The sequence below is a fragment of the Pinus tabuliformis genome, chromosome 6, assembly GCF_031772625.1.
Source record: "Pinus tabuliformis cultivar Carrire ecotype Pingquan chromosome 6, CPIR1, whole genome shotgun sequence".
NCBI classification, from domain to species: domain Eukaryota; kingdom Viridiplantae; phylum Streptophyta; class Pinopsida; order Pinales; family Pinaceae; genus Pinus; species Pinus tabuliformis.
This window is the reverse complement of record NC_142292.1, coordinates 1011421270-1011436709: the sequence shown is the minus strand read 5'-3', so window position 1 is coordinate 1011436709 and position 15440 is coordinate 1011421270. Positions and strand designations below refer to the sequence as shown.

At 36.6% G+C, this 15440-nt stretch overlaps 1 protein-coding gene across 3 annotated transcripts; it reads right to left on the bottom strand.

Moving 5' to 3' along the window:
• Window positions 1-2481: 2481 nt before the first annotated feature.
• LOC149262418 (histidine kinase CRE1-like) lies at window positions 2482-15029 on the bottom strand. 3 transcript variants are annotated; one of them, XM_089424472.1, is made up of 13 exons: window positions 14269-15029; window positions 11660-12308; window positions 10884-11120; window positions 10559-10728; window positions 6769-6981; window positions 6437-6623; window positions 6150-6201; window positions 5733-5962; window positions 5447-5545; window positions 4556-5271; window positions 3757-4272; window positions 3186-3628; window positions 2482-3034 (listed from the first exon to the last, which is right to left on the bottom strand). In XM_089424472.1, the coding sequence occupies exons 2-12, from the start codon at window positions 12170-12172 to the stop codon at window positions 3367-3369; spliced, it is 3195 nt and encodes a 1064-aa protein (XP_089280598.1). In that variant the 5' UTR covers window positions 12173-12308; window positions 14269-15029; the 3' UTR covers window positions 2482-3034; window positions 3186-3366. The 3 variants fall into 3 exon arrangements, with proteins under 3 accessions (XP_089280598.1, XP_089280590.1, XP_089280605.1); XM_089424464.1 differs by having other exon boundaries at window positions 14436-15029; XM_089424479.1 differs by lacking the exon at window positions 14269-15029 and adding an exon at window positions 13760-14224.
• Between the last annotated feature and the right edge of the window lie 411 nt (window positions 15030-15440).

Genomic DNA, 15440 nt, shown 5'->3' with positions numbered 1-15440 from the left:
TTAATGACTTTCAATCCAACAATTCATCTTCTTCAAAAGTATTCCATATATTCTAACTAAACAAAGACTAACCATAATGGTCTTATATTTTGAGGGGCTATACAAGTCCCCTCTTTTTAAAAATAATAGCAATAATGTTTTCTATCCAAAGATTGGAGAATCCCTCCTTGACTGCGAGGTTGAAGAGGTTGTGAATATGAGGGATAAGAAAAACAACTTCTAATTTTTAGTATTTATGCTAAATAACCTTGAATGACTAGTTTTTCGTTTTGCTAAATATTTAATCCCAAACAATACCGCTTTTACATTCCCTCTTTCATTTATGCTTAATCCCAAACCCAATGTTTTCTATGGTGAACATTTATTTAATAAGAAGAATCTAATTGTTATTTGAAACACTACGAGAATTACAAAACATTTTAAGGTATAAATTCCTATTTTCATAGCATCTTATGATTTTTTTTAAGATTTTTGAGTAAAGATGGGTCTCCAAATAAACATTTTAAGGTATAAATTCCTATTTTCATAGCATCTTATGATTTTTTTTAAGATTTTGAGTAAAGATGGGTCTCCAAATATTTTAGGCTCGAACTTAGAGAGGTTTAATCATTTTTCTTGATTTCAATTTATGTATTAACAATTTTTTTTAATTAGAGTTTCTTACGTATTTATTTTGATATCATTTAGGCGTTCATATAAGGCAACCCTAATATCTTTCCCATCAATGTCGTAATCTTTATTGTATGAAGTATTTGACCAAAATTTATTTTGGAAGTTTTAGAAAACCACGTAATAATCAACAGTTAGAGTTTCACTCTAAAGATGTGATAAAGGTCTTCTATATTGTTATCATTTAAGAGTAGGTTTAACTCTAGATTTTCAGGGACGATGTTTGTTTTTGTTGAATAAAAGTGATTGTTAGCATTTATGAGTAAGTTTTAACTCCCTTGTATTTTAGGAATTGTTTATTTTTATTTATATAAGATAAATTGTTTTCCACTAGTATGGTAATATGGTGTATTTTTATATAAAAAATTAGATGCTTTTTCATTAATAAGGCAATTCTCATTAGGTGGTGTTTTTTTATATAAAAAATTAGATGCTTTTTCATTAATAAGGCAATTCTCATTAGGTTTTGAGTTAAACTTATGAACTTATGAGCAAAGTCGAGGGATTATTAGGATCATAGAGTACTAAATCAATTACACAATCAGCTAGATCATGGATACAAATCATCGTTTGGAATTTGATTATTGTCCTAAACCATAGCAAAGTCTTAAGTCATGACAACTACACAAGTTTATCATCAAGTCATGACAACTACAGAAGTTTATCATCAAGTCATGACAACAACACAAGTTTATCATTAAGTAATTTCAATAAGCTGTTTTTTAAGCTCGTCAAATTAGGGCCTTCTTCCCAACCAAAGTGTGTTAGAGCTAAAGGTGATGACAAGAATTGTGCCTGGCTTATTTTCCATGTTAGCATTGAAGTCTCAAAAATAAGAAGGTAAAAAGTACTATTTTTTTCCAAACTATAGAAAGGGCAATTTTTATCAAGTTATTTTTCTTGTGAAGTTATAATAACCCTGAAATCCCAAGTTGTCACTTTCTTTTAATATTAAACCCCACCTAATGAACTACTTAAAATGATCTTTTTTATAAAGTTTTTTAACATGTTGTACAAGGTCCCTGACTGATTGGTTCTTTTAACTTAACCTGACCATTAATTAAATCCATCTATCTCTAAGATGGATGAATGATCATATTCCCAAGTTTCCACCAGAAATATAATATATTAATCTCTTCATAATCAAACTCAACTTAGTACTCTTCCTCCATTGGTAGGCCTAAAAATTCCAGGGAGTATCCTAAGTTTACCAAACCCCTATTTATTAATAGTTTTTTTTCTTCGTCTTGAATCATTGCCTTTGTATTTTCCCTTATTGTCCATTTCTTTGCTTCTTTTCTTTCTAACCATTTACCTTTGAACTTCCCAAATCGACTTGATCCATTGGAAATAAATTTTCATTTATAAATATTATCAATCCTTTAAAGCCAAATACTCTACTCAACGTGCTGCATTTATTTATTTTCCAATAAAGAACTCAAATTAAGTAATTTCAGTTCTGCTTTTATCAGGTAAGATGCTTCAATGCTCAGCCCCTTTCTTGTAACTCTTTCTTGACTCTACTTATATATCAACTTGACTTTAAAAAAAGTTACTAAGCTCTTTCTTGAGTTGGTAGAAATTAGTCTATATTTTTCACAATACAGCAATTTTGCATTCAAATCTGTCTCCCGCTTTGAATTCAGATTACATACATTCTGCTACTGCGGATTCTATTAGTGTTCATAGGCATCTTTGCAACCTATACCAGTTAAGTATCTGTGCGTTTATTGATGAAAATAGATGATCTTTACAGATTGCATCTTAATCCAAACTTGGAATAAGTATATTAAATATCAAAAGTATTGGATATCTTTTTAAGAAGAACCACCTACTAAAGCCTCTTCAATTACAACGAAATTGTTCAAATGACCGACAGAAAATACATTTCCTGTGGGATTTAGATCTAAACATGTCTCTAATGTGAGATGATTCTTCCAATATTGTATGGGAATTTTAAATTTATCTCAAAACACAACCTATGGAAGACTTTGCCATCAGATTAACTGGAATCAGCGCTCATCACATTAAACTCCATGGATCCAATTGCAAATGTTTATTTATACAGGCCAATTTGACTAGACATCAATACTTCTTAGATGTCTAATTAAGACCTTGAAGGAAAGCATGTTGCATGCTATCCTCCATGAAAGAATCAATGTCATGACTATTATACAAGAAGCAATCAACAGAGTAAACAGATGTGAGGATCCTGCAGATCTATACATGCCAAAATTTGGCATCTGAAGATACGCAATTGATACTACTAACACATGTAGGGCCACATACAATTGCAAGTGAATCGAAAAGAAATTCTAAAATACAACTCATAATAGTATCAATGGGAATGTGAGTTTGCATGTTCCTGCAAAATATCACCAATCAGCACACGTTATGAGAAATCAGTATTCATCAATTATAATCATGACCATCACATTTTCTCTCATCAAATGTACAAAGCAACCAGGCTAGTTTAGTTTATCAAATGGACTAGGAGAAGGCTCGAAGAAACTCACTCTGCTCTGCAGCTCGTGAAGATTATTTACATGTAGTTTGCTCATTGTTGGTAATATAATTTTTACCAAAGGCCAGACCAATAAAGGGCTTTTAACGCATCAACCCTTCTGCACTGCATCGGAAACTCATTTAACATGCAACTTAAACCTTCAAAATCATAACAATATCTGATCCTCATCACTAAGTAGGTTTCGTCTTGGTATCCAAAAAACGAACTACTTCTCTGTACAGTTGTTCTTCTTCGAGGGGTTTTGACACATAACCATCCATTCCACATCTTGTGCACTCCTCATTAGTTGCCTGGATTACATCAGCTGTCATTGCCAATATGGGTACATGCCATCTATCAACATCCCCATATGCCTCACGAGAAGCAACTCCTGATTCTATATGCTCATTAATTTGTTGTTCTATATTACGTACTTGCCGAGTAGCCTCGAACCTGAAATAAGGACAGTCATTTTACCAAAATAACATGCATGTCTCAAGAACTTGCCAAAGACACACAGAAATAACAGCAAAAGGAGCTAATTTGCTAGGGCACAAAGGCAACACATCTTGGACACATACCCATCCATTTCTGGCATTTGAACATCCATGAAGCACGCATCAAACTTGTGTGGTGGCTGAAGCATTGCTATTGCATCCTTCCCACTATCTGCATTCTCCACTTTTGCCCCGTACTTCTTCAAAGCAGCAACTGCAACTCTTCTATTCACTTTGTTATCATCTACTACCAAAATATTCTTCCCTAATAGAAGACTGTGCAGAGATGGAGATCCATCCATAACTCCCTTCCCCTGCTGTCTTTTATCTCCTATACCCAAAGCTTGCTGGAGACATGCTGCGATCAGGCTTGCTCTAAGAGGTTTCATGATTACTGTTTCCACAAATCCAATGGCCTTAGCTTTCTCTGAATCTACACTGTTAATGGAAGTAGCAAGAAGAATCATCCTTGGTAACATGGGGCAACTTCCTGCTTTAGAGCTCAGCCTTGACTCTCTCAAAAGTTGAGGGAATGTGAGACCTGTTCCTGTACCCCATGCTTCCTTATCAACAAGAACCATATCTGTATTTCCTGTTGCTCTGAAATACAAAATGCACATCAATTACAATAAAAAATATTAATATTATCCAATTATGATAAACTTCGCATAGAATCTTCTGTAGTTATGAAATATGCAAAAGACAAACAACAATTCCACAAGTAAATAAATCCTGCTTGCATATAATGTAAATGCCACCATTCAATTACAAAGAGTTTAAGAAATTTTAAAAATACAAGAAAAATCCATAAACATGTGACTTTTCTATCCTAATACAATAGACTGACAAAATATCACATTATATTCAAGTAAAGGACTCTTACTTGCATCTGATATCACCATTTTCCCCTCCAGATATTATAGCTAGTGCCGATTTCTGGTCATTTGCTATTTCAACTTGCACACCAAGCCTCCGCAAATGATACTTTGTTACTTCAGCTCGAACAGGTCTTCCATCCACCACAACAGCTCTCATTCCTTTGAAAATGGTGGGTAAGGGTTCAGGCTGATGTCGCTCCATATCCTGGCTTGTATGGGCTTTTTTAAGTACAACTGTGAATGTGAATGTGCTTCCAACAGCTGGCTTGCTTTCAAAGCTCATCTCACCACTCATAAGCTCCACCAGACGTTTGCTGATGCTTAAACCTATGCCTGTTCCTCCATATGTGCGTGAAGTAGAACTGTCTGCTTGCATGAAGCGCATAAAGACACGCCTTTGTGCATGTATAGGAATTCCAACTCCCGTATCCTCAACACTAACAACTAAATTTACGGTGTCGGATGTTTCAGCAAAGGACAGCTTATTGATTGTGCCAGGCTGCTGATTCATTATTCCATCAGATAGTAGGAGCCTAAAGGTCTCCCAACTATTCGTCCCATCAGCTGCTTCAAACCCACTCAAAGTGTTGCATGAACTTTTCGAACTCTGCTTCCTATCTTCTGTCAACTGCTTTGAGAATGCTTCAACATTGGCCTCCCTTACAGCCTTCACATTTTCAGCTAGGTGAACACTTACACATATATGACCTCTCTCTGTGAACTGTAAAAGCAAAAATACAGTAAAACTAAGCTCGCTAACAAGCAATGACATTTGATCCCCTACAACTGAACTCTTGAGGGTTCAACATTGAATTTTTAATGTACAAACTGTTTTTTAAAATATTAGCACAAGTACTGTAGTGCAAAGCAAGGAAATGTGGGGCTGGAAAACGAACTTTAACAGAGTTTCCAACAAGATTTGTAATGATTTGTCGAAATCTCCCAGGGTCACCAACAACCATATCTGGCACCTGATCTGAGACAAATACTGCAAGCTTCTCTCCACCAAAGAAAGGCAGGTGCACATACACATTCATTGTTCCACTGGTTAAAATACATCAAAGGTACAAAATAAAAACTAGAATTGAACAGGAATTACACAAAATCGGGGAGATGATTAAAATAGAAAACAGGGATAGTGAGAAGCACAGAGTGTCTCGTAATACTGCAATTGGTGCATACCTCAATGCCTTTGTCTCTAGACTTCCCAGAAAATAAAGAAAGAACGTCATCCAAAATGGATCTCAAATCAAAGGGAACCTCCTCAAGCTCTAGCTTGCCTGACTCAATCTTGGCTTGGTCAAGCACTTCATTTATTAGAGCTATGAGGGCTTTCCCACTGGCTTGAGCAGTTCGAGCATAGTCCTGTTGGGTTGCATCAAGATCTGTATCCATAAGCATCTGCAGCATTCCTGAATTGTTATTGTGGAAATACATTAGCAACATGCCCTTCATCTTGTCAAAAATTGTTGGAGATACAAATTATTTATCTAAGCCTTAAGGTGTCATACAAACTAAACATGAACGGAAGAATAGAAATGAGACGTGACCAACATGCTCAACTTACAAAAACTAAGTGTGAGATAAGCTGTCATTTACCTAGAACACCATTCATGGGAGTCCTGATCTCATGGGATACGGTAGCAAGAAACTGCAAGCACAATGCATAAAAAAATAACAGGATATGAATTACTCTAGATCAAGTTATTCACAAATAACTTGACCAGCCAAACTAGCTAAAGCAAAATATTTAAGAGAAAAACTGATTTGAAAAAATAACTCAAGCAGGTTGGATGAGGTTCTAAAGTGAAATAGAAGTACTGGTTAATAATCTTATTCCCAAGTACAATGCTATGCTGTCCATGAAAGCCTTTGTAATAAACAACCTGAGATTTGGCAATATCTGCTGCTTCAGCCTGCTTTTTCAACTCCTCCATTTTACGAAAGTCTTCTTCCACTTTAGCAATGCGGTTTACTGCAGCATATATTATGTGACCAACTAACACAGCAATCACAAATATTCCAAGTGATGTTGTAATTGCTGACCATGGGATTGCAGGTTTCTCATTAAACCTGCATTCAAAATGTTTGCTGCCATCAAAACAGACCTAAACAGAAGAAAAACATTTGAGACAATGTTGCTGGAAATTGCTGGCCATCAAACAGAGATCACTAGCAACTCATTTAGAACATAAATTATTACTACACAATTACATACCGACAATGCATCACATGTCTCCGGAACGGGTCTCCAAAATCAAGATGACTGACATGTGGCACAACAGTATCTGTAACTTGGGGACCATACATTATCAACGGAGTTGAGCTGTTGGTAATATCATATACATTAACAATAATTGCCCGATTACCAGCAAGTTGGCGTAGTAAGTTCTCCACTAATGACTCTACATCAAATGCTCCACCCAGGTACCTGCTTAAGATCCACGGTCCCGATATTTCATGTTTAGTAGAGGGAACTTCCAGACTGCGAACTGTACAATTATTTAGTTCAGATTTTAGGCCTTGACATCCAGAATAACAAAACATCAGATAGCATACGGAAGGCTAAAAAACAATTCTTTAGTCTGTGAGACCGCATCCATTTAACTCACAACTCACCAAAAGAGCCCTTCTCATGTTTCAGGTCCATACTGCTAGGTTAATCGGACGACATACCAGAGTGATCCATATGAGGGTTAAAATTATTTAACTATGTTCATTAGATACAGATAGATATTCTGGTTACACACAAACTTCTTTAATTCCACATAAAAGAGCCCACACCTAACATTTGTCAATATCTTGAAAGTTTATCTATGATGTCAGATATTCCGGAATGTTTATATATGATGTAAGAGTAAGACAGCTCTTCAACATCTAACTCCTTGTTATTAATCACTTGACAATGCGATTAGACATGAAAAAAATTTAGTCTGGTCTTGAGCTTTCAAATGGACTTGTTAACTTGTTGGATCCAAGCTTGGATGGTTAGGAGGACAAGTTGTTATCCTCCCCAACCAGGTTCAAATCCCACTTGTGACAAGTTTTCCCTTTGGTTTGAATCCCCCTAGGTTAAGTGCACTAGTCTACACCAGCAGGTTTACTAGGGCTGCCATCCACAACTGCGACATGCTCTTCTCAGTTAGAAACACCTTGGGTCAGGCACACTAGTCTACACTGATGGGTTTACTAGGACTGCCATCTACAAATGTGGGAAGCTTCCCTCCGTTTGAACCCCCTATGTTAGGCACACTAGTCTATGCCATCAGGTTTACTAGGGCTGCCATCCACAGATGTGATGATAATCCCTTGGAAAAAAGAGATTTAACACGTTGCTTCATTCAACTCAAACACTGCATTGGGGCATAAAATCAATCTATCAAAGTCTGACATGGTGAAGAATTATGTAAAACAAAACCTGGATAGAAAAATGTCTTGCCTGGTAATCCTCTTGGCCCAAGTATCAGTAAAAGTGATGTCCTAATTTAGCTTAGCTTAAATTCTGCTTGCAATCTTGAGAACTGTCTGTCGTTATCTTTCAGACATACAGCCTTCTAGAATAAGAAACTTCTTTGTCTTGCTCAGATGATCAAGAACTTTTTCTCTAATCATATTCCTCATGGTTATGCAAATATGTTGCACATCCACAATCATAACCGAGAGAAAATTCATCTTGCACATGCATATCTTGTTGATTTTATGCTTGAACCAATGAAGGACTGAAACTTTTGAATCATTTATTCCAGGAGATCCATCCTCGAAGTTCCACTGTACTTGGAATAATGCTACTTTGTCATACGTTCATCATCAAGTTAACCCCTACTCTCCATGCACCTCCCTCCAATTTAGTTCCATGCAGTTACATGTTAAGGTGAAACGCTTTTCTTCCTGCTGAATAATTCCTTGTTTCCATAGAGCACTGTAGGAATTTCCAAACAAATTCCTAAAACAAATGAAGCCCATTAATTTGATTTCCAGTAAGCTTATTGTCCTTCCTTGACCCTAATTAAGACCTCAATGTGAACTGTAACTATTGGTGTTTATAGTTCTCTTACCAATAACTTGTTCAGACGAAAACCATATAAACACTAAATCTGAAGTTCCTTGACACTATAATCTTCTAATAATTGGTTGATCATAACTTCCCTGTATATTCCAATGAACAACAGGGAACCCACGATGTAAACTTACACAGCAACAGGACCTTGTGAAGGGGTCCAAGAAATTTCCTGGAAACAAAGAAAACCATAGAATCTAAATTTCTCTTCTTAAGGAATTTTTTATCAATTCAAATTTAGCATAGGATCATTATAACTATCATTCAACTCTGTTCTTGGTCATTTGAAAATTTGAAATATATTCTTAGCTGTGGAAGACCTTCTGGAATTAAACTCTATTAAGTTTTAAAATGTTCCAATATTTTGAGTGGACACTCCATCAATCATCAGAGGATCAGTCACATGCTTAGAATATAACTCTTATAACATATTCAACAAGGGCACTCGTCGTTTGTTCATAACTGAATAGCTTCTGCATCAATTTCTTAACTATAGTACCTATTCAACCTGGAAGCCCATCCATTGTTCATAACCCAATAGCTTTCCAATAAAGATTAATTGAAGGCTTCATAATTGATTCACCTTACAATGTCTACTTGATATTAGATTAAGATTGACATTATGATAAAGCATAAACCCAAGGTGCCTAAGGTTGTCCAGAACAATGGAATATGATAACAATATTCTGATATGACAAACATCTACTATTCATGTGACCACCAACACCATCTAGATTATATAAATAGCACTTTTTGTCATCTAACATGGCATACACTTGTATTGTAATTAACGACACACTCTGAAAGCTAAAGAAAAATCTTGAGTAATTTAATGAGGGTGACAATTAGTTAAGAATATTTACACGTTGATCAGCATTCTATTTTATCATAATCCGCTGATTCAGTAAGCACTGAATATTCTAAAAGCTGTGCTCATGGATGATAACTTATGCTAAGCTAATAAAAAATAATGAGGCTGTCAAGATCAGATCCACTTTTCCAAGCATATTATGTGATGTACTGGTTAACTGAAGGATTCAATTCCTCATGAAATAACGCGACCTCATGTATTTCCTGGAATTCCTCACTGACTTGATCCACTGCTTATCTTGACAAACAGTTACACCCTGAGGTGACTCCAAATACTCATAATTTCTGCAGCCTATATTAAGATAGGACTCAATATTTACACTGGACTCTGAGGGCTGATAATGTGAAAGAAGGTCTTGAACCTTTTTAAAGTTCCTTGTTCTACTTATGCAATTGAGCCCAAAAGATTGAAACTCCGTAACAGAAGGTCTATAGCTTTTTCAAAGTGAAGAGATTGAACTTCAGCTAGACCCCTGAAGAAATATTCATTTGAACTGCCTGTGTACCATAAAATGAACCAATGTCAAATTAGCTGAAATTTCTTTTCAAATGGGCCTCCTCCAAAAAAATTTCACATCATATACTAACTAGTCAAGAAGTAGAATCTAGAAGACTTGGGAGTATGTTGTACTTTATATTGATTAAACCCTTTCAACATGTTTGGTAAAAATCCATAATTATGAACATATTTTCTAAGTAGAGGTTGTTTATTTCGTGGTTTAAGAAGCACGGCCGCAAGAAAATGTGAAGCCCACACAAGCTCAGCCCACATTTTCACTTTTTGGTTGTTGACTCAATGGTTATGAGTAGATGTCCGAAAAGATTTAAACCTAACGATAACCCCTACGTTCTTTATTCAGATGAAAACTGAGCTTTGAACTGAATTATTAAAGAAAACAACTGCATCTGAGATATAAAGGTAGCTTAACTGACGTGGTACTTTCAAACCCTCTTAATTGAAAGATGCTTATGACTTACAACCAAGGATGAATTCACCAAACATAATTTTGGTCATCCTCGATATGGAAATACTAAAATTCAGAAGGATGCATTAGAGGTTGTAAAAGTATATATGACTCACCCAGCAGTTGCTCGGTTACGTTCCTCTGGTGTAGCATCTGGAGGAAGATCAGTATAATAGACTGGAAATGTCAAAACAACTCCAAGGTGATTTGATTCTAATAATCTAAATGGACTTGTAAGCACTCCTTTCCCAGTTGCTCTAGCCCGCACTATATTTTCATGGTCCTCCTACATGTATACCGTTATATGGAATCTGGATAAGTCTAAAGAGATGCCATACAAATTTTAAAAATCCAACTATTTGTAAGAGCCATAAACAGCGGCTTCAAAAAGTATAAGCAACCTTAAGAACCAAAATAAAAGTTTTAAATGGGGGATCACACCTCTCCAGACAACATATCAAGGGATCCAACATAAGAAATAGTCTCCTGAAAGAAGATTGCGGGTGCATATTCATCCTGTATAGGTGATGGCTCCCTGGACTTCATACTTTTGATTGTCCAACCTTGCCACTTTTCGAACTGCTCCCTCTCTGAATGATGAACTCTCTGAGCATAAGCAACACCACTCATGAGGGGCCTCTCAAAAGCAGTTCTTGCAGTGTATTCAGCAAAAGTTTTCTGCATGAACAAGAACCCATTAAGGTGAATTCAAATAACAGTCTGAAGTTAACTGGCAGTCTTATGAAGGTTAGTAAAAACTCAGAAAAAACATAAAGCACTTAACATTACTGACTAAACAAGCTTTAAATCTTGCTAAGCTAATACCCAATAGCAATAAATGGTATTTTCTTGCAAGAGAAGCATATATAAATTTTGCTTTTGTAAACATGCAAGTACATATGTATTCATATTTTTCATTATGGACTGGTTTGGAGCATAAATAGACCCAATATGTCATTTCTTCATTAAAATTCAAGTCAAGATCATAAAAAATGTGAAAGGATCATAAATTCTACAGGTTGTCCAAATTTGTGAAATTTCATGATTTAGAATTCTATGTTATATTTCCATGAAACAATGGAGCCATTGAACAAAACCTCCTAGCCATGTACGATGACACTGAATAACATTATGTAGAATATAATAGGTAAAGAATGTTATAATGACAAATAGTACTCTCGTCATAAAGTATCCAAGGATAAACGTTGACAAGCAACCTGATCAATAGCCGATGGATGCTTCCTGTGATGGAAAGTGGAAACTAAAATAGCCAAAGCATGCACATGATTCATGCTCACGGAAAACTGGTCCTGCAGCATTCTTGCACGCTCGTCGCACATGCTTGCCAATGTTTCTTTGCGACGTTCTATAATATCATAATCCATGGAATAGAAAATCCACATAGAGACTATTGCTGCAACCAGCACCCACAGAACGAACAACTTTGTATGCCATTTTGTCTCAAGCTTTGGCCACTTTGATGGCTTCTGCTTTTTGGTATTGCTTACAGTGGATTGACCCCACCATTTCACTGCCAGTGCCAATCTACTCAAGCCACAACTTTGGTAGATATAACTGGACACTACCCCCCCACCATGAAAACCATTACCTTGAGTAAGCATCTTGGCTTCAAGGGAACAAGTCATATCGCTAGGCAACCGCAGCCCACATCCCTGGGAGAACCTCGCAGGTAGCTTGGAAGGTATGCTAAACCCCAGAGAATTACTCATCCACTAAATATTTGTGTCACTAACTATACAAAGATGCAAGTAGTCACATTCCCAGCAGGAAGTATCTCAACTGCAACTAAATGGAATCTATAATGCTGCATCAATGATTTCTTTCAATAATTGCCAAAATCGTTACCTGCAGAACCAAAATGGTATCAATAGCATCAGACAGCCAATCATTATAGCTTGCAAATAATTATTAGATTAGAAACGCAATTCACAGATTCCCCATTTGTTGCCCATTTTAAACCCATAATAAATCATGTCAATACATTTTTCCTCTCGAAAATTATCTATCCTGATACATGAATTTTGCTTCTCTCAGAGGCCTAAAGCAATATGGAAAATGATTATGCTTCGAGAATGGAAAAAATAGTGAGAGCGTGCTATTTGAACTTGGCTAATATCTGCTGTGGTACTGAGCATTTTCAAGAATAATACTTGGCTAATATCTGCTGTGGTACTGAGCATTTTCAAGAATAATTATGCATTTACCCATTATTCTGGAATTCAAAATGGATGTCAAAGCTGTTGAATTTTATGCTTGCTGAAAATGCAAAAGCGCTAACTCAAGTACCCAAGTTATCAGTGAATAGAATGCTCTAATGATCTGTTGCCAAAATCAACTACTTTATTACCAAATCAAGTTCTGAATATTCCACAAAGACATTAGAAGAATTTGTTAAGAAAACTTACGAAATCAACAGAGATAAACAAAGGGGCAGAGAATCTGGATGGCTGGAGAATTAACGAAGTTGCATATGGTTTTTCAAAACCTAACACTCCGAGAGCTAAGATGATTATGGTTTTCCTAGGCTGCTTAGTTGTTAGGTTATTTAGACCTTTAAGAAATGGATGAGCAGTTAGAAAAGGTGCTCTCTGAACTTTTAAACATCAGAAAAGAAGAAAGAAATTCACAGATACTGTAGAAAGGGCATGAAACAAAGCTGTCCCAAGGTAGACAAAGTCTAAAACCCAAAGGGATGTCTGATAGCCATATATCTTAGGCATTGGCAGCGTATATGGCACAATTTTAAACTATGCAACCCATTTCAGATGTTGTGAACTGCACTTGGCAAAATCAAACACAGACTACCAGTTTGTACCTGTGGGAAGAAAGGGAACTGTAGTTTTCTTTGAAATAAGATTTAATCTGTATTCCATTTCCCAATTTTACAGAAGAAATATTGGGACAGAGGCATGCCAGTAGCAAAACAGTAACTTGGTCATATTACCAAGGACATATTTACTGTTCTAGTTTGGAATCACAATGCTAGAAGCAACAGCCGAACCAGGAAAGCGGATTGTTGATTTTGAACAGGCGAGCTCAGAGCTCAAACATAACTCCATTGCTTATTAGGCCACAGCGGCTTGAAAGGCAGAACGCTATTAGAATCCAATGTCGCGGATTCTTTTCTTCTTTCTGTGCTTCTATGTTACGATGTACTTCTGTCTATAATGACGGTACCAAGCAAAAATAAGTTATCTTCATATAAGGTAAATAAGAAGTACAAGCTTCCTCTGGTATTCCGTGAAAATAAATGTACCTACAAGCATACCTCAAGTAAGGTCCTGAAAGATCTCTACCTGACCATAGGAAGAAAGGGAAAGTAAGGATTCTCGGCAAACTCAAAAAACTATAACTATCCAGAGCAACAATCACGGTCTGTGTGAGAGACGGAAAGCATTCGGTGAATAATGGGTATGCAGAAAAAAGGCCTCTGGCTCCATGGGTTCCTGCAAATAGTTGCATCAAACATGAATCCAGCAGCCCTGTATCCCATAGGACTCACCTACTGCACTGTTAAGCAGATTCACTAAACATAACCAGTAACAAGACAATCTATGTCAACAAGCTCAAGCAGGCTTCATGGCCTAACATTGTCAGAATCCCAAAGTATCACATCAACAAAATTTCAATAATCTTCCCCAAAACGTCCAAGTATGGGAAAAACAGATTTAGTTTGCCTAAAAGAAACACACTTTCAGGCATCTCGGTATTGTATCTGCTCTCTATCATCACAACTAGTTGAAGCTCTAATCACTGGTTGAGGACCGGGACGACCAAAACGTAAGAGTGGAGTAGCGTATCCTACCCTGAAAAGCATTGAGTTCAGACATTTCTGCAACCTTTTCGGATAATCAAACATACTTTCAGGCATCTCGGTACCATATCTGCTCTCTATCATCACAACTAGTTGAAGCTCTAATCACTGATTGAGGACCTGGACAACCAAAAAGTAAGAGTGGAGTAGCATCCTACCCTGAGAAACATTGAGTTCAGACATTTCTGCAACTTTTGCGATTAATCACTCCACATGTCAGTGACTAAAGTGGCCGAGTCTTTCGTAAGAACTCCCCTTAATTAGGAGTTCCAGCCTCCCCATATGCTGCCGAATGTTAAAGCCCAAAGGTCTGGTCGCCCAGTGCAAAACTCCTTCCACAACTGAACTGCTGCCTACTCTCTGGCTGGTTCACAGAGGAGCCACATCAACACAGAGTCCAGTATGGTCTATTCTGAATATCCACCCACACTTTTCTCTTGAGCACAATGGTAGTACAGGGGTCCAGAAATAAAACAGAGTTAGAGGTGTTTAAAACATTAAAAATTGATACTAAGAAATGGGTAACATGGTTTATTCCAGACAGTATTGGAATTTGGATGTCACGCAACCCAATGTGATTGATTGATTGACGGACAGGCATACAAGAGATACTGCTGGAAGTGGAGACGCATGAGCTGAGATGTAAAGGCAAAAGCAAGCAGGCAGGCAGAGGCAGACAGACTGTTGTTGTTGCTGTGAAGAAAAGTGGTTGGTGGTATTTGTGGATTGGGGAAGTGGGGCAGATGGACAGGTATTGTACCAAATTCTTTCTGTACCAGAGAGCGAAACCAACATTATTAACATCCACAGGATTAATTAGGATTAACCTTGACTAAATAAAATAAAATCGAACTCTATTATTAAAGTATTCCAATCAAATTCTATAGGGATAATCAGGGAGCCTTCGCCAACACAGTATGATTCCTCTTCTCATGGGGAAAAGAATGATTCCTCTTCTATTCCCCACGCATGGATGCTAAACCAGTTGAGAGGAATGTTGATTATTCTTCTGAATCTAAATGGAGCAATTGAGAAAGCCTTTAATCTTAGCTTAACTCAACTCATTCAATGGTTTTTATTATAAAAATAGTTTTTGGAATATAAGGTTTCTGTAACTCTGGTTGGTCATGAATTCATTTATTTATCCTGAATTTATTTATCTA